General features: G+C 36.7%; 1 protein-coding gene across 2 annotated transcripts in view; it reads left to right on the top strand.

The window, feature by feature from the left end:
* Positions 1–627: 627 nt before the first annotated feature.
* Positions 628–22,490, top strand: part of LOC134530539 (protein fem-1 homolog B) — a 29,304-nt gene continuing 7,441 nt past the window's right edge. Inside the window, exons 1-10 of one of the 2 annotated variants that reach the window (XM_063365444.1) lie at positions 628–723; positions 829–1,440; positions 3,763–3,940; positions 5,419–5,784; positions 6,332–6,524; positions 8,701–9,022; positions 10,582–10,725; positions 13,923–14,140; positions 14,541–14,657; positions 20,677–20,783. In XM_063365444.1, the coding sequence (XP_063221514.1) occupies positions 1,273–1,440; positions 3,763–3,940; positions 5,419–5,784; positions 6,332–6,524; positions 8,701–9,022; positions 10,582–10,725; positions 13,923–14,140; positions 14,541–14,657; positions 20,677–20,783 (1,813 nt within the window). In that variant the 5' untranslated portion in view covers positions 628–723; positions 829–1,272. Of the gene's footprint in view, positions 1,441–3,762; positions 3,941–5,418; positions 5,785–6,331; positions 6,525–8,700; positions 9,023–10,581; positions 10,726–13,922; positions 14,141–14,540; positions 14,658–20,676; positions 20,784–22,490 lie in introns of both variants that reach the window. The other variant, XM_063365443.1, reaches the window with a different exon arrangement.

Raw genomic sequence — 22,490 nt, forward strand, 5'->3', positions numbered from 1 at the left:
ATCATAGATCAGATCTCAACCCGCTTCACCGGCGACCCGCCCCCGCGGGCTGCCGCCCGGGGCGGGCCGCCCCCTCCGCCCCACCCACGCTACGCCACTGTCCTTTTCCCCTCCACGGTAAGGCCAACTATTTATTCTATGGTAAAGGCAACGAGCATTACTCCTACGGGGTAAAGGTAAGGTCGTATGCCCGCTTCCCCCCTCCCCTCCCCTTTGGCACAAGCCCGAAATAATAAAGGGTCGCCACTCAAGCAAAGTGATAATTTGATTCACAATATAGTCATATTAGAAAGCCAACTATGTAGGCTTAGATTAGAATCTAATTTTAAAAAAATGTTTTACATGCGTATGTTTTTGGTGATTTTTCGGTTCATTTGAATTTAATTTACTTCTTTTCTCCCTTAGTACTGCAACTTCCGTAAGCTCAGTTTTAATTTTTTTCCCAACAGAATAGTACCTAGTGCGTCATAATTTTTTCTTTGTTCTTGAACCAACTAAAATCAATAAATAATAAAAAGTAGATTAATCAAACCAAGTTTACAGTAAACGTAAAACTAAAAATACTGTTCTCCCACAGACATTTTTTTTTCTGGTCTATTACATAACAAAAGTTGTCGACCTGTGTATAAGTTGCTGGCAACCTTACAGCGCTTTGTTCCAGGTCCAGCTGTATCTGAAGGAATGTTGCCAACGTGAAGAGAAAGAAGATGTTATGCGTTTTAAGTGAAGTGTATTTTTATATGTCTTAACTAAATCTATAGTTGTTTAAGTGTGTGTTATGATTAAATATCTGTAGCGTAAGCTATTAATATTTCTTTTCATTTACAGCCCTAAGTTATACTTACTTCTCTGGACTGTTAAATAAATAACAAGCATGGTTAAAATATACATGTAAAAGCAGGCCCGCTGCGAATACCGAACAGTACTGAAGCATTACCACATCTCTGCCGTCTGCTGTTGCGCTGCGCTTTATGGGCAACACAATTGTGGCAGATATTCAAAGTTACAGGAAACCTTTCCTTGAAATGTGCCAATTATAGAAAACGCGAAACGGTTTACGTTAACTGCCTGGATTCAGCTTGCCGCGCAGTGTGACCATCGTCAAGTGCCAAAGTCGCAGATCATAGCTCCGAGAACTGTCTCCCTTGTTTTGTGTCCAAAAGAAAACTGTGACTAAGGTAGTGATCTTGAAATTCGGGACGTAATGCCAGAAGTAGTCAGCAGATGCTGGTCATCGCTGAGTGGATGTTGTTGAAGTAATGCAAGCTGATAATGACATCGCCTACGTTTCGGACTTGTAAGAAAATGACTGAACCAGGGTTGTCGCCCCAGCGACTCAAACATAGGCTTTATTATTATGCACGTGATGGCATGGCAATAACGTTGTTCGCGCTCTTGGCTGACAAAGACAGGAGTGAGGTTAAGGATCTTTTAAGTGAGGTAAGGAATATCAACATTAAATTATTCATCTTGTGTAAATAAAATAAACCAGACTGTAATATGGTACTCTCAGTTTTCCTCTCTTGAATGTCAAAGAACTAGACACAATGTGAAACCTCTTTGTTCGAATGTGAATAATATATGAACATTCATTTAATTTTCAGTGTTTTTTTTAACTAGAGATTATTTTGGTTTTAATAATATGCATTGACTTTTCAATACTATTGAGTACTATCCCCTCGTTTGTTATTTACAACACTAAAAATGAATAATTCAAGTTGTTATTTAGTTTGGACATAGGCCTAAGTAATTGGTGATTTCAATAACAAACAAAAAAATGAACATGATCAGTCTGAACTGATGATTCTGTTTGTGCCTCAGGATAGGAACATATCTTGTTCCCGAAACGACACAACTGTTGTCTTAGGAAGCCTACTGTGTTTGTCCATGCTGGCGTCATTGTGTCCAGAATATCTGTTTTGTCATGTCCCGAGTTTAATTTGTGCTCTCTGTGTTGTCCACATTATCTGTTTAGTATCATCGTTCAGTTCGTCTGTTTGGCGCTGGATTTGTCAAGGTTGGTTTTGTATTTATTTATTGTTCTTGTTGCTAATGTCTTGTTAATCTCCTGTTTCCATCTATGCTGTTATAATTTTTTTACTTATTCAGTGATTTTCTTACGTCAGGGTTTTTCCGAAAATATAACAATATAATTCCAAAAATTGTGTTTTTGAGTACAATAAATGTTCCTTGTTTGTCCCTGAAAACAGCATTGATAAATTCTCACTGGTTTCTGAGATATTTCAGTTTATTGGTTACATTACAATACTTGTTCAATTGATGCTGCCACTACCATTTGTTGCTTTAATTTCATTGCAGTTACTGTAATTCTCCTTATATAATGTGTAAGTTATGTATTTCAATTTTGTGATGCAGTGGAAGGTAAATAAAAACTAAAAATATTGTTAGTCCCTACTGCACATCCAAACCCAACCCAGAAATTTTTTAGCTCTATGGAGACATGGAGTGAAGATTTGTGATGTGTGACAGCACATAATATTAACTATTTTCGTTATTAATATAATACCTGTATTAACTAAAAGTATTCCAAAACGTACACACACAGACCAATGCGGAAAACAGAAGATTCACATTTTATTGCGAGGTCGTGTTCAGGCATGTTAGGTTTTATTTTTTCTCTCAATTTTTTTCTCTATTTACATAAAATCAACACTTTGAAGATTTTAATTTTAAATTCTATTTACATGGTATATGGGAGGAAGTTTTATGCTGATTGGTTAAAACATTGGTAATTTTGGAGGAAAGCCACATTCTTGAAAAATAAAAATAATAAGTTTTAAAACTATTAGTAAAGTACCATTACTAGGTTTTGTGTAAATATTTCAAACTATTGGTAGTATTAAGTGACAAACTTTACGGCTGTAGTCCGGAATGCGCCGTTTTCTTTAACCTTTTTTCGAACATGTTTAATTAGATTTTTAGTGACCACAGTCGTTTGCATATAGCCCACGATAGAGTTATGACTTTTAGCCATCATTCCAAGTACACATTTGTCCTTGACTCGTACCGTCGATGCCAGGCGACGTCAGGACTTGTTTGCGAGATGTAAAGTATGTGTGAGTATTCAGAACGTTTTGGCATCATCAAAATTATAAACATTCACTTTTGAGCAGGGAAAATTCATTTTTGTTGCTATGGAACCAGTGCGCACCTGTTGTGAACATTGTGTAATAGTGTACACTGTTTTGTTTTTGTGCAAGAACGAAAAAATAAAGCTAAATCTACTAAATCTCTTACTTCAGTAGGTCTACTAACTGACCAACTAAATTCATATTTAATATTGAAAATTTAAAACATTGACAAGAAAATTTTTGGTAAACATTTTCAGAATTTATTTATTTGTTTTGAAGTGTTTTTGTGAACAGTGCAGCTTTTAGCCAGGCTGAACTGAGTTGTACTAATGATGCTGGGCTTGTTTTGTGTTTTGTAAGTGCTTATTGATGTAATATCCATGTGTTAGTGTCTATGTCAATTGTAGACCATTCTTAACCAATTCATTTGATGTGTGGTTTTACAGTCGTACATAATTTTAAGCAGTTGGCCAGTCATACCTTCAAGCGCACAAAGATGGAAAGTTATTTTGGAGTAACTGATGTAAACATCAAACAGCTGAGTACTGTTACTACTTTGATAAAATATTTTTTTTTGTTTCTAGTTCAAGTAGTGCCTTTAAGCCTGATATTTGTCCAGTGCTGTTAAACATTGAGACACGCAGTACAGAGGTTTCTCCCTTCCTTGCAGGCGGTTGTCGACGAAGATGGGCAGAAGTGCACTCCGCTGATAATAGCTGCGAGGCAAGGCCACGACAAAGTGGTTAAGATGCTGCTGCATGAATTCAAGCAAGACATCGAACAGGAAGGCACCGTCAAGTTTGATGGTTACGTGATAGAGGGTGCCAGTTCTCTCTGGTGTGCTGCAGGTGAGAGCTTTAAAAGAAATTTTCCGTGAAGTCGTATTTCCACTCCCTTTAGATTGATTATGTGTATTTCCCATTGCTTCAATTGTGATCCACTGTGCTTTACGTATACTTGTTCCAAATGTACTGAGTAAGGTTTTGTATGAAAAAAGCTGCTGTGTTTGGTAAATGTGTTGAGTTGTGGCTTTGAGGAAATAAGTGGAATAGTAACTAATAAAATGTTGGGTTAAGTCAGCCACATGAATAATTTTTAAAATCTTTTGTTCAGATTGGAATTTATGTATTTTTAATGTAGCTGTAATTTAAAAGATGTACTTCCTAAACTGTACTATACCAGTGTAGCAGTTTGAAATTTTTCACCCAGAAATTACTTGATGGTAAACTCTTTATTGATCTTAAAATATCTAAAATAGTACCTCTGTATAATAATGTTAGTAAAAGAGATGCTTATAAACAAACAATTACCTACAGAAAATTAGTGCCCCAAGTAAACCTGTTGTCTCACATCTGCTGTGTTTCCCACTATAGAAAAATCTGAGTTTGACTCAACTGGAAATCAAATCGGGATCACTTTGGTAGATGTGAGATCTGAATATTTACTGAGCTGCAGATATATGTAGCTTTTGTTATGTCTGTTGGTGTTTTTTAAGCTGTACAAGTTGCATTGTAATGCTGTAGTGCCACTACAGGTTATGATTTACGACAAGTCTATTTCAATTATTGTTTTCTTTCATTTGGGCTTAACATCTTGTAAAACTCGAGGTTGTTATAGATGGTAACATGCGATGATACCAAATGTAGATATTGGAACAGGAATCGCTCCTGGCCTACCACGAGGAAATACCTCAACGTTTGGCTAGAGTAATTTTGGCAAACCATGGAAAACCTAAAACAGGATTGCCGCTGCATGATTCGAACATGGGTATTCTGGAATCGGGAGGCCAGTGTCATACCACTGCGCATCTCTCCATCACCAAAAGTTATTAAAATTGGTGTAACTTTGGGGCTTAGAACCATACTCAAACTATGAGCAAGGTGGCATGCACAATGGTAAGACACTACCGTAACTAATGTTACAGAGGACCCAGGTGAGTGTCTAGGTCTGGTCTTCCTTATTTTGGTTTCCCATGGTTTCTCTAAAATCACTGGAATGATTCCTCACAATTGGCCATGACTGATCCTTTCTCAATATTCCAGATTGGTTTCATTGTAATGACCTCGCTGGCAACACGATGTTAAAACTATATAAATAGTAACTTGTGCACATATTCAAAATAAAATTAATGTGAGCATGTTTGGTTATGCTGTAGCTTTTCTCGCTCACATTCGGTAGGCTGTGGGTTTGTGCCTGGGCCGTCAGCATTGGCGGTAGTTTCCTCCCAAAGTGGTTTCCCCAGCCTCCTCCCCCTTCTCTGGTGAGTAGTTGGCACCAAGCTGTCGGGTTGAACTGAAGCAATGATGGACGATGTTGCGTGTGGCAGGTGCAGGGCACCTCGGCGTGGTGAAGACCCTGGTGAAGATGGGCGCGGATGTGAACCATCCCACGAAGACCAACTCGACGCCGCTGCGAGCCGCCTGCTTCGACGGCCGCCTCGACATCGTGCGCTACCTCGCGGACCACCGCGCCGACATTCACATAGCCAACAAGTACAACAACACGTGCCTCATGATCGCAGCGTACAAGGGCCACCTGGACGTGGTGAGCTTCCTGCTGGCGCGGGGCGCCGATCCCAACGAGCGGGCGCACTGCGGCGCGACGGCGATGCACTTCGCTGCCGAGTGCGGCCACTGTGCCGTGGTGCGCGAGCTGCTGGACCACGGCGCTTTCGTCTCCAGGAACGAGCACGGTGAGTACCGTCCCGCCGGCAACTGCATTGCGTGGTGTCACAGCAGGATACAAGAATAAAGAGCGCAGGCTTTCACAGCTATTGTCTGCATTTTCTTGGCTTCTGGGTGTAAGTCAGACTTAGTCTACCTGATGATGGCAGCTGCAATGACTGCCGAAACATGGCAAGACAATTAACTGCACTGCCTACACCCAGAAGCCAAGAAAATGAAGGATACAAGAAGTTTAGCAGTGTAAGGTTATCACTTTTATCAGTGTTGTAAAAATCCTGCTAGCTTCTAAATACATAATCTTTTTTTTTCTTCTTTTTTTTTATCAAATTATACCATAGCACTGTAAGTAATAATTCCTTAACTAAGAAACTGTAAATATGGTAAAAATAAACTAATTTTGTGGAGGTGCAGTGTAAGGTTTTTTTCTTGATTCGTGTACCATCAAATTTTACTTTTAAGGACTAAAATTTCATGGTGTTCATGTGTGTAAACAGTGATATAAAATTTTGTTAATGCATGCACATAAGTGATACAGGTTTGGCTCTTGCGTTGTAGGTATGACGCCCCTCATAGCAGCCGCTGAGAGGACAAGAGCAGATGTCGTGGAGTTCCTCATCACTCGGCCAGAAGTATCGCGTGAGGAGAAGATAGATGCGCTGGAGTTACTCGGGGCGTCATTTGCCAACGACAAGGACTATTACTGCTTGGAGCAGGCGTACAACTATCTGCACCGAACCATGGTGATGAGGTCAGTTATCATGCACTGTCAAAGTACAAGACCACATAGTTTCTTTGTTTTTAACACTCTAATTTAATGATTAGATATTAACATTGATAACATTTATTTGTCTTCTCAATTTGTGTTGTTCAGTTTCACTTTAAATTAGTAATAAAGTTTCTTATTTATACATCTGTAAATATTAATAGTGTAAATTTTATTAAATAATGAAACATTATTTAATTAAATTGGGCTATCCTTTTCGAACCTGTTTCCCCTCTTGTACTGACATGTGGGTATCCAAGGATAGTTGCCCCCTGCCCCTTTTTAAAGTATAAAAAATAAATTAAACAAGGAGCAAAGCTCTGTAGTTAGAGAAAATTACCAGCTAATCCTCACAAACTGCAGATCACAATTTTTTTTAATAAATAATTCTTTTTAAATAAACAGACCTGCCAACTCTCACAATTTTGGAGTGAGGCTCACGATTTTAAGGTCCATCTCACGCCCTCACGCCAAAATAGTGTTTCCTCACGATTTTTTGGGGCCCCAAGATTTTGTTTGTAAAAGTTACAAAACAAGTTTTACGAAAGCTTACAGTAACGAGTTGCCATCAATACTCGAGTCACGTAAGGAAGCAATTTTGGGTTTTGTAGCATGTGCCGTGCTGATTTTTCTATCTCGCATAGTGGAAGAGGAGACATTGTGAAACATGTCACTACAAAAAAACACAACTAACACGTGAAGTGTATTGCTTCCAATAAAAAAAAAATTTTTGCTGTGAACAGTGATAATAATGTTACACGAGCAGAATGTTATTTTACATCTTTTTTAGTTGCGGCCCTGCATGATCACTACACGACAGCGCTAAATTATGTACAACTAAATTAAATCTGCAACCTATAATTTGTAGAAATAAATTTTGAAGCAGAGATCATGTAACATATGTACAGGTATGTCACTTAAATTTAAAGATTCTCATTTGTTGTTTTTTATATCTAACCTGTATTTATGGGCCTGAAAATTTTTATCGAGGACCTCATGATTTTTTAAATTTGAAAGTTGGCAGGTCTGAATAATGCTTTTTCTTTGTTATTGTTTAATATTTAATGACCCCATGGGCCCTATTCCCCCATGAAAGATGTTGATTTCCTGAAAATTACCACCCCTCCTGTTTGGTTTTGATAAATGCTCCCTCTCCATTTCCCTTTCTGTTTTGAGCTGGATATGCCCTTGAATACCGACATGTAAAATTTGAGCAGTAATGTTTGACAGGCTTGGCTTCAGGATTGGTGTGCCATTTCCTGGTTGACTTGAGCACAAAAAAAAATCTTTTAAATCACAGGCAGTCCAACTAGAAAGGAAAATTGGTTCTCTAAAAGGCTGCATCCTGAGATAATACTTGACTTGAGTTTGTAGATAAGCATATGGTCTCAACTTGCGTGTGTAAATACCTAAGCATGTGATGTAGTGATAAAACTACTCGCACATACCATAGAAATATCCTGGTTTGGTTCCCATCACGATCAAATTTTTGCATTGTATTAATAGTGGATGTTGCCGCTGGCTGTTGGTTTTTATTTTTCCACAGGAGAATTGTGTTTTCCATTTCTCACTTCTATGCAGTCCATTTCTGTTTCATTGTAGGACTTGTTACCCCTTAGGGGAGACAGGTACCTGGTTCGGAAGTGTTCTGTTTGGCATAGGATATTTTGGTACATATTAAGCTCACAACTCATTCCATCTAGGATTCTCACTATTAGGAATAGTCACGAATTTTATGAAATGTATAGCTTAATTCTGGACTTTCAGTTGTCATTATAGGTTTAGTCGGTTAATACACTGTCCTCAGTTCATGTGTGTCAAGAAGAAAGTTATGTTTTTTTTTTTTAAGATAAACAATTTGAGAAAACCCATCTTAATTGAAAATGTTACGTACCCATAACAACTGTTGTCTAAATATTTTTCTGTGCAACAGTGTGTGATAAAGTTATCAATGAACATTCGTATGTAACTTTAGTTTGAAATTGTAAAACCAGTCAAATTTGATGAACTTATTAAACATTTTTTTTATGTATGTGTCTTAATTTTATGTTATTTTGTATTTCTTACATTCTTCTCAGAAATGTTGTTTTTGTTTGGGTGAGGAGTAGTCAGCGTTAACTACGCGCTACTGCCGGAGCAATGTGCACGGTGTCGCCGGCAGGTACGAGGACCGGGACGCCGTGGTGCCCAAGCGGGGCACGTACCGCGTGCCCGCCTACGAGAACTGGGACGAGTGCCGCTCCCTGGAGCAGCTGGAGAGGATAGAGGGGGACCCCAACGCGCTGCACATGGAGGCGCTGGCCGTGCGCGAGCGCATCCTCGGCACGCACAACCCGGAGGTCCCCCACCCGGTCATCTTCCGCGGGGCCGTGTTCGCAGACAGCGCGCGCTTCGACCGCTGCATCGAGCTGTGGCTGCACGCCCTGCACCTGCGGCAGGTCAACAAGGTGGCCGTCGTCAAGGACCTGCTGAGGTTCGCTCAGGTCCGCACCCCGTCCAGGGCAACCTGCGTGTCGTTACCAGTCCGGGGAGAGAAGACGTTGAAACATACATATAATATAGTGTATAATCTCATAGGAAGGAAATACATCAAAGTTGAAAAGCTTACCTAGTTAGGCCTGTATTGACACACTGTTTTTAGTGATAAATTTAAAAAAAAAATTTCTCATTATTTCTAGAATATAAGACTTTTGACACAGCACACAGCAGATTTAATTGCTTTTTAAAGTATTATTATAGTTCACTTACATTTCAATCAAATAAACAAAATAGCTCATTATTACTTTCCTGATGTAGCACGCGTGACAGTAAAAACATGCAGTTGGTTAATCTCTTTGGCCGTGCACTAGAGTTACAATAGGTCAGGTCTTGGCTGAGCGCAATTTAGAACGAGTGAAGGGTAGTTTACACTTGTGGTGTGCTATTGATGCTTGTAATTTGAACCAAAATGATACGAAAGCCCATGTAATGTTTAAACAATACGTATTTTATGTAGCATCACTTATCACTTGTCTTCACCCTTTTGCATAATTGTATTGCTTACTGTGAGAATGTACCATATGGTGTGAGTACCACACATTCCAATCCGGCACCAATGAAGCTGCTTATGTTTGGATTTTTTTTGGGTGCATATCTGCTGTTGACTTTGACCGCCAGTTGTAACTCTGCAAAACTCATAAACTTGTGTATAATCTTTAATGATTTTTTTTGGAGATCCAAATCATGGACACAATGCCACGTAATATGTTTCTAAACAGTATCGCTCCGATACATTTTTTTTTTTTTGAGTAATGGGTCAAATCCCAATCATCTTGGATCCGAATCTCAAGTTAATATTCCAGAGAGTACCTCGAATATACCCCTCAAATCCAAATCAAAGTGTCAGGGATCAAAAATAAATTAATGTACAATATAAGAAAAATATTAACCATGGTTTTGAAACATCCTACCCTTTAAATGATTATTTCACAAATTTAGTTTCCAGAATCAATAAATATTGTAATTAAAATTACAATATCTTGGGGAATGGTAATAAGATAGGTATTAAGAAAAAAATTGGCTTACTAAACTTCAGAGGTTATCAATGTTGAATGTTTTTAATTTATTTTAATTCCTCTAATATTTTTCTTCAATTCTTTTATCTCGAATATTGAATCCTTCAAATACTAGATTGGATGGTATTTGAGGATTTGTTTGGCCCATCCCATTTTTTTTTTTTTTTTTTTTTTTTTTTTTTTTTTTTTTTTTTTTTTTTTTTTTTTTTTTACCAAAGAGCATATTATTACAACTTAATTTAAATATCATCGTAGGTGTACTTATATGTTAATTTTTCTTTGATGCACCTGTGAAAACTATTGAAACTCCATGATGTAGCAATTGTCCTAATTCGGTGCGGCCCATTAAGTCGGATTAAGAAAGAGCTTTTACTGAACTGCCAAAAATAATTATGCGCTGTAAATTTGCATTAACGTAATAATATGCTTTCTTTATTATTTCCAACAGGTGTTAAATGAGAACTTCATATGGCTTATTTTATTTTCAGGTGTTTTCTCAAATGATTCACATTGGTGTTGGAGTACCATTCGCATACGTAGAAGATGTTTTGTCGGCGTGTGTTCTGGAACTGCAGAGGAATAAAGAAAAACTGGTGTCTCCTGGCCCAAAGGATGATGTTGACCAAATATTGGTAATAATCATTTGTTTTGAATGTTGTACAAGGATTTTGTCAATAGCCACATTTATCTAATATGTCTACAGCAACACTTAAGCATTATTCATTCATTATGGTTGATAATATAACTAAAAAAATCTTCATCCGCCTGTTGGACGTGGTTACCAGAAAAGGTGTAAACACAGAGGTATACACACATCATCCTGGTTCAAAAAATCAGAAATTCATCACTTCAAATCTGGAAAACTTGAAAAATCAAAGAATTTCACCAATCCAAATTAATAGCATCATTGAGTATTACCGTATTGTTCCGAATATAAGGCGATCATTTTTACATAAACGAGAAATGCGAAAATTGGAAGTCGCCTTATTTTTGCACCCAAGACGTCCGCACCGCAAACATTAGTTTCAAGCTGAAAGCTACAGTAGAAACATTGTTAAACAAAATGTTCACGATTTTTTATATTAACTAAAACTTCGTTACCTCACACGGGGAAAATGATGAATCCACCCAATATTGCAGTAATTCACAATTGTTTAGAGTTTAAAATTAAAATATTTTTTCTTTAGTAGAAATGTGAATGTTGAAGAAGCATCTCGAAATGGCAACCTTTTATTACACAATTCATATTTGTACTTTGTGTACAATCGCGTGTTAACATTTACGATAATTTATTTTCAGAATTTTAACGGAAATATTTGTTCTAAAATATCACAGCTATTTTCAGAACGATTGTTTACGTTTACAAACAGAAAATGTTAAGAACATTTTGGATGTAATGTTTGGAAATTCACGGCTGCCAACTGTCTTTCCACAATATTTCTTTGTTGTAAAACGAACATTGCCGAACACGCACGAAGACGCCATATTTACAGGAATTTGGTACGTTGCTTCAAAAGCTATTTTAATAATTTCACAGTAATCCACTCTTTATTTATGTAAAAACCTTTCAAACAACATAATTATCATAGATTATTCTTTAAAATTCATAGGACAGAGACTCTGTCAGAGAGTAATATGGACAATATTCGCGGTCACGTCGCCGAAGTTATTCATGGCCGTATGCTTCACCATGGCAGCTAGCCACTTGTTTTGTTCCGGCAAGCTGCATTCTTTGTTTGCTTTGTTATGTTTAACACACTACTAAATAGTAATACGTAGCTTAAGTGAAATGGAAAGTTAAATGCGGTATTTTAAGAGTGATTAATAGCCATAGTAAAAATTTTAAATTCGTATATACAGTAAACTGTGAAAAATGAACAATCACACATCTGTGGAACGGCGGGGAACGAGCTCTAGACAAATAAACGCTGGTTGTAGGAGAAGTTACGATGCGAACTTCAAAGTGTTGGTGGTAAAGGAGGCTCTAAGGACGAACAATTGTGCCGCTGCACGGAAGTACGGCGTCACAGAAAGCAATGTCAGGCGGTGGCGTAAGGATTACAACAGGCTGCGAAGTGCTCATTCAACACGAAAGGCGTTTCGAGGACCAAAAAATGGACGTCTTTCCGAAGTCGATGAGCGCGTAGATTTCTTTGTGAAAGCAAAACGTGACGAAGGAAAACCAGTTACGCGAGAAATGATGGTAATGAAAGCCATTGAAGTGGCAGCAGAATTAGGTGTTCCGAGAGCTGAGTTCAAGGCCAGTATTGGTTGGTGTCTAAGAATGATGAGAAGGTTTGGGCTGACACCGGCGCACATCTGTTTGCCAAAAATTGCCTGGTAATTTTGATGAGAAACTGATATCCTTCCAAAGGTATGTTATTAATTTGTGGAAGGAACACAAATATATCCTATCTCAAATAGGAAATGCTGACCAGACAGCAGTATATTTTGACATGCCAGGGTCAACAACAGTAGACAATGTTGGGGCAAAGTCTGTGCAAACAGTGTCAACAGGAAATGAAAAACAAACAGTGACAGTTATGCTAACTGTGTTAGCAAATGGAAGGAAGCTGCCACCTTACATCATTTTGAAAAGGAAAACAATGCAGAGGGAAAAGCCACCAAATGTCATCCTTAGAGTTCGAGAGAAGGGATGGATGGACTGGATTAAGTGTGTATGGTGCAGGAGACCTGGAGCACTACTGGGCCAGAGAGCCATGCTTGTTTTAGACTCTTTCCATGGCCATGTTACTCCAGAGGTGAAGGCTTCTTTGCAGAAGGAGAAGACACACTTGGTGATAATACCAGGTGGGATGACATCTCAACTGCAGGTATTAGATGTTGTAGTAAACAAGCCTTTCAAAGACAAAATGAGATGCTTGTACAATGACTGGCTTCTCTGTAACAACCATCCATTGACTCCATCGGGGAAAATAAAAAAACCAATTGTCACACAGCTCTGTGCTTGGATCTCGACAGCATGGCAGAGCATTACTTCCGAGAGCATTGTCAAAGGCTTCAAAAAGTGCTGTATTTCCAATGATCTAAATGGAACTGAAGATGATTGCCTGTGGCAGGATGTCTCTGAACAGGCAAGTGGTACTTCAGAGGAAGAAAGCAGCTCTGAAGATGACAATGATGCAGCTGCATTAGAGTGAAAATACAAAAAAATTTCTAGTGTAATAGTCAAAAATGTAAATAATTTCTAATTGTTTTCTTTTGACTTTTACGGTAGGCCATTCAAACTTTTTTTTAAATAAGTAATGTGATAAATATAAATTAATTGTTATACATAAATGCAAAAAAGATTTATCAACACAAAATGTATGTCTAATGAATTCAAAAAAAATTAATTTCTACCAAAATTATTTTCACGTTTGTTTGGCCTCCTGAAACTGCAGGTCGTCTTATATACGGGCCAATATGGTAATTATCATTCTTAGTTAAACTTTTCTTGGTGTCTATATGCAAAACAAGGAAATTAAATCAAAGACAATATCACAGTATTTTTCAGTATTAGATGTAGTTATTTTTTAAACTTTATTTAGCATGTATGTGTAATGTTTGGTAACTGTTTTGTTTTTGGTGTTATATACCCCTCGCCTACATATAGTTATGGCACTTGGACTCCAGGGAGGTCCATAGTCGAGATACACAGGGAGTTGCACAGCCCGGGCGCACAGGGAGTTGCACAGCCCGGGCGCACAGGGAGTTGCACAGCCCGGGCGCACATGGAGTTGCACAGCCCGGGCGCACATGGAGTTGCACAGCCCGGGCACACATGGAGTTCCTAAGTCAAGCCCAAATGCTGGTTCCATGGTTGCAGGAGGAGATGGATAGCAACATCATGACGTCTCTGTACATCCTGGTGATCATCACCAACCAGATGAAGTCGTGCAACAAGCGAGTCGAGTTCCGGGTGTTCCGCCTGGTGTTCCAGCTGAACCAGCTCAAGGTCACCACCCGGGAGGGCATGACCCTTCTGCACCTGTGCGTCAGCTCCGAGACCCCCGTCGACGACTTCCACACCAATGACGTCTGCAAGTAGGTCGCTCGTCCATCCTGCCCTTCCACCCTTTCACTTCTGCAAGCCTGCTGTGATTGTGGCAGGATAGACAATATCATCTTTACAATAATACCAGCTCTCACATCATCAGATTTCCTTTAGGTTTTGTAATGATTACTGAGGAGGAAATAGTGATTTTACAATTTTACACTGCCCTAAAGGTACTGCAGTCCAAATTATATCAAACTAATTTATATTTAGTAGCAGACACAAAGTAAAAACCTGCTCCAAAAAATAAAATAAATTTTACCAAAATACAATCTTATGCCTAAACATAGTTGAGTAACACACTAGATTTAGTGGATTTTTATGTTTTATGTTTATCTTGTTCTTGAGCTCTTATTTTTGTTAATATGAATGTTTTTTGTGGTTTTACAGTTTTCCTTGTGCAGCAACAGCTAAACTGTTGATACAGTGTGGTGCAGACGTGAATGCTATGGACAACAACAGGAATACTCCTCTGCATTTCATAGTCAGCTATCAAAAACCAATTAGGTTCGTGGCAAATATTTCTTAAATATTTTTATTAATGTGTTCATTAAGTAGGTGAAGATAAGTGTTGGGCTGGTTTTGTTTACAAATCTGCAAACTACGTGATAAGTATTCAACTTTTCAAATATGAATAGTACATTATTCGTGTTTTAGTCAATTTATTATATAAATATTAAACTTAGTACGTATATCTCATGAAATGTCATATCGATATTTGAACATTGACTTTTGAGGTTAAGTAATTTGTGCGATATAAATACCCTGTTTAGATCTTTTAATGCGACCCCACATTCAAACACATTAACTTTATTCACCATTTTAAACTTACAAGTATAAAAAGTTATTTTACTGCTGTCTTGTGAAAAAGTTGCACAAAAACCTCGAGGACAGTTAAAAACACTATTTTGGACAGTTTAAACTTGAAAAAAAAACTTTTATTTGTGTTCATTTCAAAACGGCAGTCCTTGTGATGGCCATTAAAATAAGTGAATGCAATAGTTGCAAAGGTGTTTGAATCAAGTCACAATTAATTTACCATCTTGCGAGACAGTCAAAGCTTTCTAACGTAAATCAAGTGCGTAAATTATTGTTCCGGATTTCAGAATTGGCGAAAAATGTGTTCATAATATTGCTGAACTAAAATAAACTTTACCTAGCTGCCATTAACAATCTAATCGTAAATAAAACTGTTTAAAAAATTTGTTTAGTAAATTGATAAATGTTTGGCCATAGTTAATTTTCTCCTGAAATAGATGGCTAACCTAGCATGGCCAAGTACAAAAATTTTGTTGGTATTTTGCAATGCCTCCATTGCAAAAAATGTTTTGAAGAGTGTTCTTTGTAATCCTGTCTCTGGGTATTAGAAGTTGGATCTTGCTGCTGTATAAAATATTCTTAGATTTTTACGTGCTTTATAAATGGGTTTAAAAACATTTGTTGTGTGTATTAATGTGTATTGATCTATTGAACTACATAATTGTATTAAACTAATTGAATAATCCGCTAGTTGGACCAAATATACAACAGTTAGTTGAGTGGGTGTTTAGAGGTTGTATAGCAGGTGCAATTTTGAGAGCCTGTGCAACTGAATTGAAGCGGCAGTGTAGTTCATGAATCTCGTTTCCTGATATTTAAGGGAGTGTGGTGAACACATTGCGCATCTGTCATGCATATTGTGCTTTAAAGGGAAATTCAGCCAAATAAAACTATGGTTAAACCTGTATTGTTCTCACATGGATGATTTGACCATGATTGTAGTTTATAATAATCTGTCCCACCAAAAATCTATTGTAAACATTGCTATAATTATCCACTTGCATTTTTGATCAACAATTTTTTTTTCTTCCATATACATTGTCAAAAAAAAAAGCACCAACACCACTGATGTATGCTTTGATTGTTGAACAGTAGTAAAATACACAAAAACAAATAGCCAGATATTGACGACATTGACAACAACAATATCCATGACTCTGAAATCTGTGTTTCTTGTTGTTTATGTAGCAATTTAATTTACAAAAAAGTTTGCTTCTGGATACATCAGTATTCTGATGGTTTATACATGATAAGTTGTGACCATTTGCTTAAGTCAAAATTACTTATGTTTCAGAACAGTTTAGTTTAAAACTAGGGATGGGGCGACCGAATCCAATATCCGCCGAATCCGCCGAATCCTAGGGATTCGAAGGTTCGGCGGGTCTGATAAAGGATTCGTCAAAGGATTCGGTTTTTTACTATTTACGGGAAAAAAAATACAGTAAAACTCGCTTACGAGGTCCCGCATGGTAGGTTTTTCCGTATAAAGCGTTTAAATTGCCCGAGGTCTCATCATTTACGCCATTAAATGTGTGATATAATGTCCGTTAAAATTTTTTCTGAAACTTCCTGTCTCAAATAATGGCCCACGTAAATATGAAGAAAAGACAAATGAACAACATACGAAGAAATATGGATGATGTACCATAACTACAGTACAAACCCAATAATTATTTTAAGATAATTACCATAAAAAGAACTAAAGATTCTTTGTAGAATACCATAATTACTACAGAAGCATGATAGCTACCATATTTGCACTATAGTTACCGTAACAACTGAGATGTATATTTACCGTGATAGTAATGTATTATTTATTTATGACATATTAAATTAAAGAACATTGTTGGGGAAAAAAAGGATGTTAAACTTTGATATGTACGGTTGGTACATGTTGCTAAGAAATAATGCGATCTGAAAGAATGCAGTACTTCTACGAAAAGTGAAAATGGTACTCGTGGATTTTTAGGTTATGGCAGTCTCTTTCGTTTTTCAGTAATATCGGCCGAAAATTAACGAGCGTACTGTATCGGAAGTCGGCAGAAATGCCGATTCAACTAAATATTGGCAAAATCGGCTTCTTCAATACAGCTCTACATTTAATGACATGAGTAAACATTTTTAAGACTTCAGGATATTGAAAAAGACGGTAAATCTGTATTGTACGGATTAGCGCCAAAAAATATCGTACAAATATGAAATAACTTTCATTATATGCTATCTTACGTCCTCTTTTCAGAACCGCCTGCGGAGATAAAAAATTCCAATAACTTTTGGAGGTATCGAATTTTTTAATATTCATTTTTTGGCGATTTTGTTTTAAAAAAAAATTTTAAAAATCCGAAAATACCTTTATTCTGTGCTCTTTAACTTCCTCTATTCATTAAACCCGGCGGAGATCAGAAATTCTAAATACTTTAGGAGATATGGAATTTTTTAATTTTCATGATGTGCACTGATGCGGCGTTGAGCGGGAAGCCTACGATTCACACATCCTTCTGGACATACCCGAATACTCACGTTGGCAAGCCTTCTTTTCTTAAAATTAGCAAGAAGTAATTAAAAATACTTTAAAACACTGTGGATGGTTGGTTATATTAGGTAAGTATAGCTACATTAAAAAAACTGTAAAATCATTTTATGGTTGCTTAGCAAATAATTTTTTAATATGTAGCTATCCAGCGCTAGGAAACCGTTTACATGATTTCACAGTATTTTTAATGTAGCTATCCTAACCAAATCAACCATCCACAATGTTTTGAAGTATTTATTATGTAGCTAACATAACCTAATTGACCATTAGTTTTCATGAGTTGCATATTTATTTACAATAAACAAAAAAAAAAACCGAAGATGCACGATCGGGCGTTAGCCTCTCGCCTGTTGAAAGAAGGCTTGCCAACGTGAGTATTCGGGTATGTCCAGAAAGATGAGTGAATCGTAGGCTTCCCGCGTTCACCATTGTTGCTTGTTTACAAGTATGATTTTTTTTTTCTGCGACGTAGTTGAACGACTACATCACGTAAAATGAAAATTACGTGAGTTCCTACTGTTCATCCTTTTTCCCGGTTTGTTAGGTCAGGTCAGCTACATTATAAATACTTTAAAACTAAACAACCATTAAAATTAATTTTATTATTTTTAATGTCCGTTCAGTTTCGAAGTATTTATAATGTAGCTGACCTGACCTAATCTACCTTTGTCCTGTCTTGTTAGGTCAGGTCAGTTACATTATAAATACTTAAAACTATATAAGTAAAATTAATTGATATTATTTTTAATTTCCGTTTATTTTGAAGTATTTATCATGTAACTAACCTTACCTAATGGAAAATTTCTGTTATTTAGGCATTCATGCACACACGGCAAAATATAAAATGGCGTCTGTTGAATGATTACATAGGGCTTGTATTGCAAAATAAGAACGGCGATATCTCCAAAAGTAATTGGAATTTTTAATCTCCGCAGGCGGTTTTGAAAAGAGGACGTAAAAGAGCATATAATGAAAGTTATTTCATATTTGTACGATTTTTTTTGGCGCTAATCCGTACAATACAGATTTACCAAAAAGACTTTAATTTCCATGTAGGTTTATTGTGTGTATGTTTTTTTGCAAGTGTAAATTGAATGAAGTAAAATGCTTTTATTTTTATTACTTTCAATTGATTAAACTTTAATGACCAGTTACAGATATTTATGACACTAATTTTGAGGTTAAGCAATTTTACTAAAGCATTCCAGCCAAGCAGGTTGCCAGTGAGAGACGCTTCTCTTTTGCTGGAAACACTATCTCCAATCGTAGATCTAATTTAACTCCTGAACGTGCAGAACAAATTATTGTTCTGCATGATAGATTAAAGAACAGAATTTAATACTCTGTGACAATCTCTCTCAGAATTATTGTGCTAAAAAGTGGAAATGTTGAAACAACGTGATTTTTGGTGCTAAGTTTGTTGAAGCTCAGTAAGGACTCCAGAAAAATTGACAAAGATGAAATTTTTCCAAAGATATGTTACATTTACACAAAGATATACTTGGTTATGTTAGTTGGATGATATCAGTTACTAATTAACCAATGGAAACAGGTAAGATTCAATGGAAAAAAATGTTATTTTTTTTTATGGCAGTGCAAAATGTAAACACACTCTGTAAATAGTTACCCAAAATTAATAAGCCCACTTCATTTTAATACTTTATTCAAACATTATACTAAGTTTAAGATAAAAATAATTTCCCAAAAGTGTAACTGTACACAAAAGCTCGAGCTAGGCTCGAAGTAAAATTCTTAGGCTCGCAGACCTCTAGCTTATTTATAGAAAAAATCCTAACCGCTAATCTGTACTAAAACTGAAATTTCTCAAGAAAATTTTTTTGTCTTTATATACACTTATACCAGAAATGTACCAAACTACATGTGATAAAGTCAAGGGACTTTTAGTGCAAGCAGAATACATCTCACTTACATTAGGTATGTGGACATCATCTATTAAAAGATTCGGGTTTGGGTTCGAGATTCGGCAATTCCAGTCAAGGATTTGAGTTAGGATTCGGATTCGAGGAAATCAGGATTCGCCCCATCCCTATTTAAAACCTATTTCATAAAGCTTCTGATATGTCATAGCATAGATAATGAGTAATCAAGTGTTTAAATAATGTTCAGATAGTAGTTGCATGTTGAATAAAAGTAATAAAGTTTAATTAATTGTGAATAAGGATAATATGTCAATAACACTGAATAGTAAGTTAATACACCATAATGCACCAAAATGCAACAACTGTCAACTATCATGAAAGTAATCAGCATTTTTGATTAAAACTTTAAACAAATCACAAAAATGTAATATTTAATATATATTAAATTTAATGAATGTAATAATGCATTTAGCATTAAGTTTTTACAAAAAATGTATGTACTAAGTAGATTGTAAACATTTATTTTACTCCTTTTTAATTCATTAGTAACTCATTTTTACATTACAATGTTGGTACATTTTTCAAACATGTACTTGGACATTTATTTTTATTTCAAGTACATCATCTATCAGTTAAAATGACACTATTTTGGTGAAATAAGTATCAGAAAACATTTATGTGTCATTTATGTTCAATAATATGTTATCTTTATGAATATACAGAATTTATAAAAAAATACAAACAATAACACAGAAATCTAAAGTATTATAAACAAAATAGACATAAAAATAAAACCATAAAATTTTGTCTGTAATCATGAAATGTAAAAATTCTAAACTTGGGGAAGAAAATGTGTGATTGATTGTAAGACAAAACCTTTATGGTTGAGAGGTTACACTTTACTCTCATTGTTTCAATTTCCTTAGAACAATAATGTATGTATGTTTATGTATATACATATGCAGGGGCGCAAAAACAGTGGAGAGGGGGAAAGGGTATTTTGCCCCTCCTCTGAAACCTTGAAGTGGGGGCAAACGGGGGCAAAGAAAGTGCTGTGTAATCAATTTGTAGATAATAAAACTGCTTAAATAGCACCATTTTCCACCTTGAAATACAAATTTTCCCCGGAGGAATTGCCCCCCCCCCCCCCCCCCCCCCCCCCCTCCTTTTGGAAATTTAGTTTTTGCGCCCCTGTACATACATATGTGTGTGTGTGTTTATCCTTTAATGTATTCATTATTTGTGAACTGACATGTGTTTATAATTATAGTGTCAAATTAAATTTGTTTTACAGTGATTTCCTGACCTTGCATTCTATTATTCTGGATCTGACTGAAGCTGGTGCGCACATAGATACAGTGAATGTGAACGGCGAGACACCTTTTGATGCTGCCACAACAGGTGGGTGCATTTCCTTCATTTTATTTTTTAATCCTCTTGTACTTAATCCAATCTCTGTTCGTGAATGCACTGTCGTGGTTGGCACCCCCTGTGTCACACCACCACAAGTCAGACACCCGTCTGGGAACAGCCTTAAACACTCCACGTAAATTCTTAATCTTTTTCAAATTATTATTTTGCGGGCTGCTCCAATAAACCGGGGCCCCAAAATTCTTAAGTAAATTATTCAAAGACCTTTTGGAAAAGGAAGAGAACAGAGTAATAGTATTTAAAACGAAAAACACGTAATTACTTAAAATGCCAAAAACTTTAATAGGACTACTTGCGCATGAACATGGCAGGCAATTTAATTGAAGACAAAATCTCAAAAAGATTACAATAATACCTATAACCTTTTGCCCTATAGAGCTACAGAGTCTTTTAATAGAGCCACGTTTTAGTATATACCAATAAATAAATACTGTAATAAACCCATAAATAAAATCAGATATTGATGAAAAGCTGCTCAAATATATATATATATATATATCTGTGTGTGTGTGTATGTATATAAATAATGAATTACAATTCTTTTTAAATAATAGTTAATGTCACTCAAAAATGTCTTAATTACACCCGGGTGATTTTTAATTTTCGACACTTCGCGGCAAGCATGATACAGTAAACTCTCGCAAATCCGTGGGTGTCGGGGATTTATGACCTTCGGATTTTTGAAAACTTCGGATTTTTGAAAAATTTTCATTAAAATACAAAAAAAAATTCTAAAAGATAAGATGGTAGTCAATGAACATGTAATACTACCACAGGACGTCATAATAAACAAGACACTTGAGAAGTTAACAGAATGGTACGTAAGCAATACCAGTATAGTCCATTCATAGTAAATGAAGCACCCGAGAAATTTTTTTTCCTGAAAATTTACAGCCTGGCCTGATTAAATTTAACACACCCATTTGTTCAAGTTGGTAGTAAATTGTGTAAAAAGTAATTTAAAGTCATCTTAAATTAAATTAATGGCACCCGAAGTCGCACTTTGATGTGAAAGAGCTAGGCGTAGCAATGTGGCGTGCGCTGAAACGGGAAGCCCCTTGATAAGGGGAAGTGAATTTAGGAGGGGCGGGAGAGAGAAGCGATACGTAGCTGGCAAGAGACTCAAGGCCACTCCCTCACAGACACACGGCCAGTCCAGTTAAACTAAAGAGAAACGGGAGAAATAAAAAAAAAATCATTAGTTAATTGTACACTAGAACCATCAAAAAATCTGAAATTTTGGCACAAAACAAAAATAATCGGGGAAAAAATGGTAAAACTCACAATAAAAGCTTATACAAAGCTATTATTTAACATGCAGCATATATTTTGTGTTGGTTTATAGTGCACTTACTAATGTTCGTATAAGAGGAAAAAAATTGGACAGTCCGTTTAAAAACACGGCAGCAGTAGCTTGTGCGACGTAAGTGGGAGTGCGAGAATCTCGTCTAGACAGGCTGGCGGCTGCAAAGGCAGCGGATGCATGACGTCATACGGCTTACCTCTCCCTCCCAGACAACAAACCATCTCTCTCCCTCTCTCCAGCCCTCTAGCCATTTTCTGCGTGTGAAACTGTCAACATCCTTCCTCCCCTACTCCACACTGCATGCGACGAAAGCCAGGTTGTATAGTCCATTCCCGGTAAAATGAACATTTTTTTAAGGCCCCCCACGGCAG

The sequence above is a fragment of the Bacillus rossius genome, chromosome 3, assembly GCF_032445375.1.
Source record: "Bacillus rossius redtenbacheri isolate Brsri chromosome 3, Brsri_v3, whole genome shotgun sequence".
Taxonomy (NCBI): domain Eukaryota; kingdom Metazoa; phylum Arthropoda; class Insecta; order Phasmatodea; family Bacillidae; genus Bacillus; species Bacillus rossius.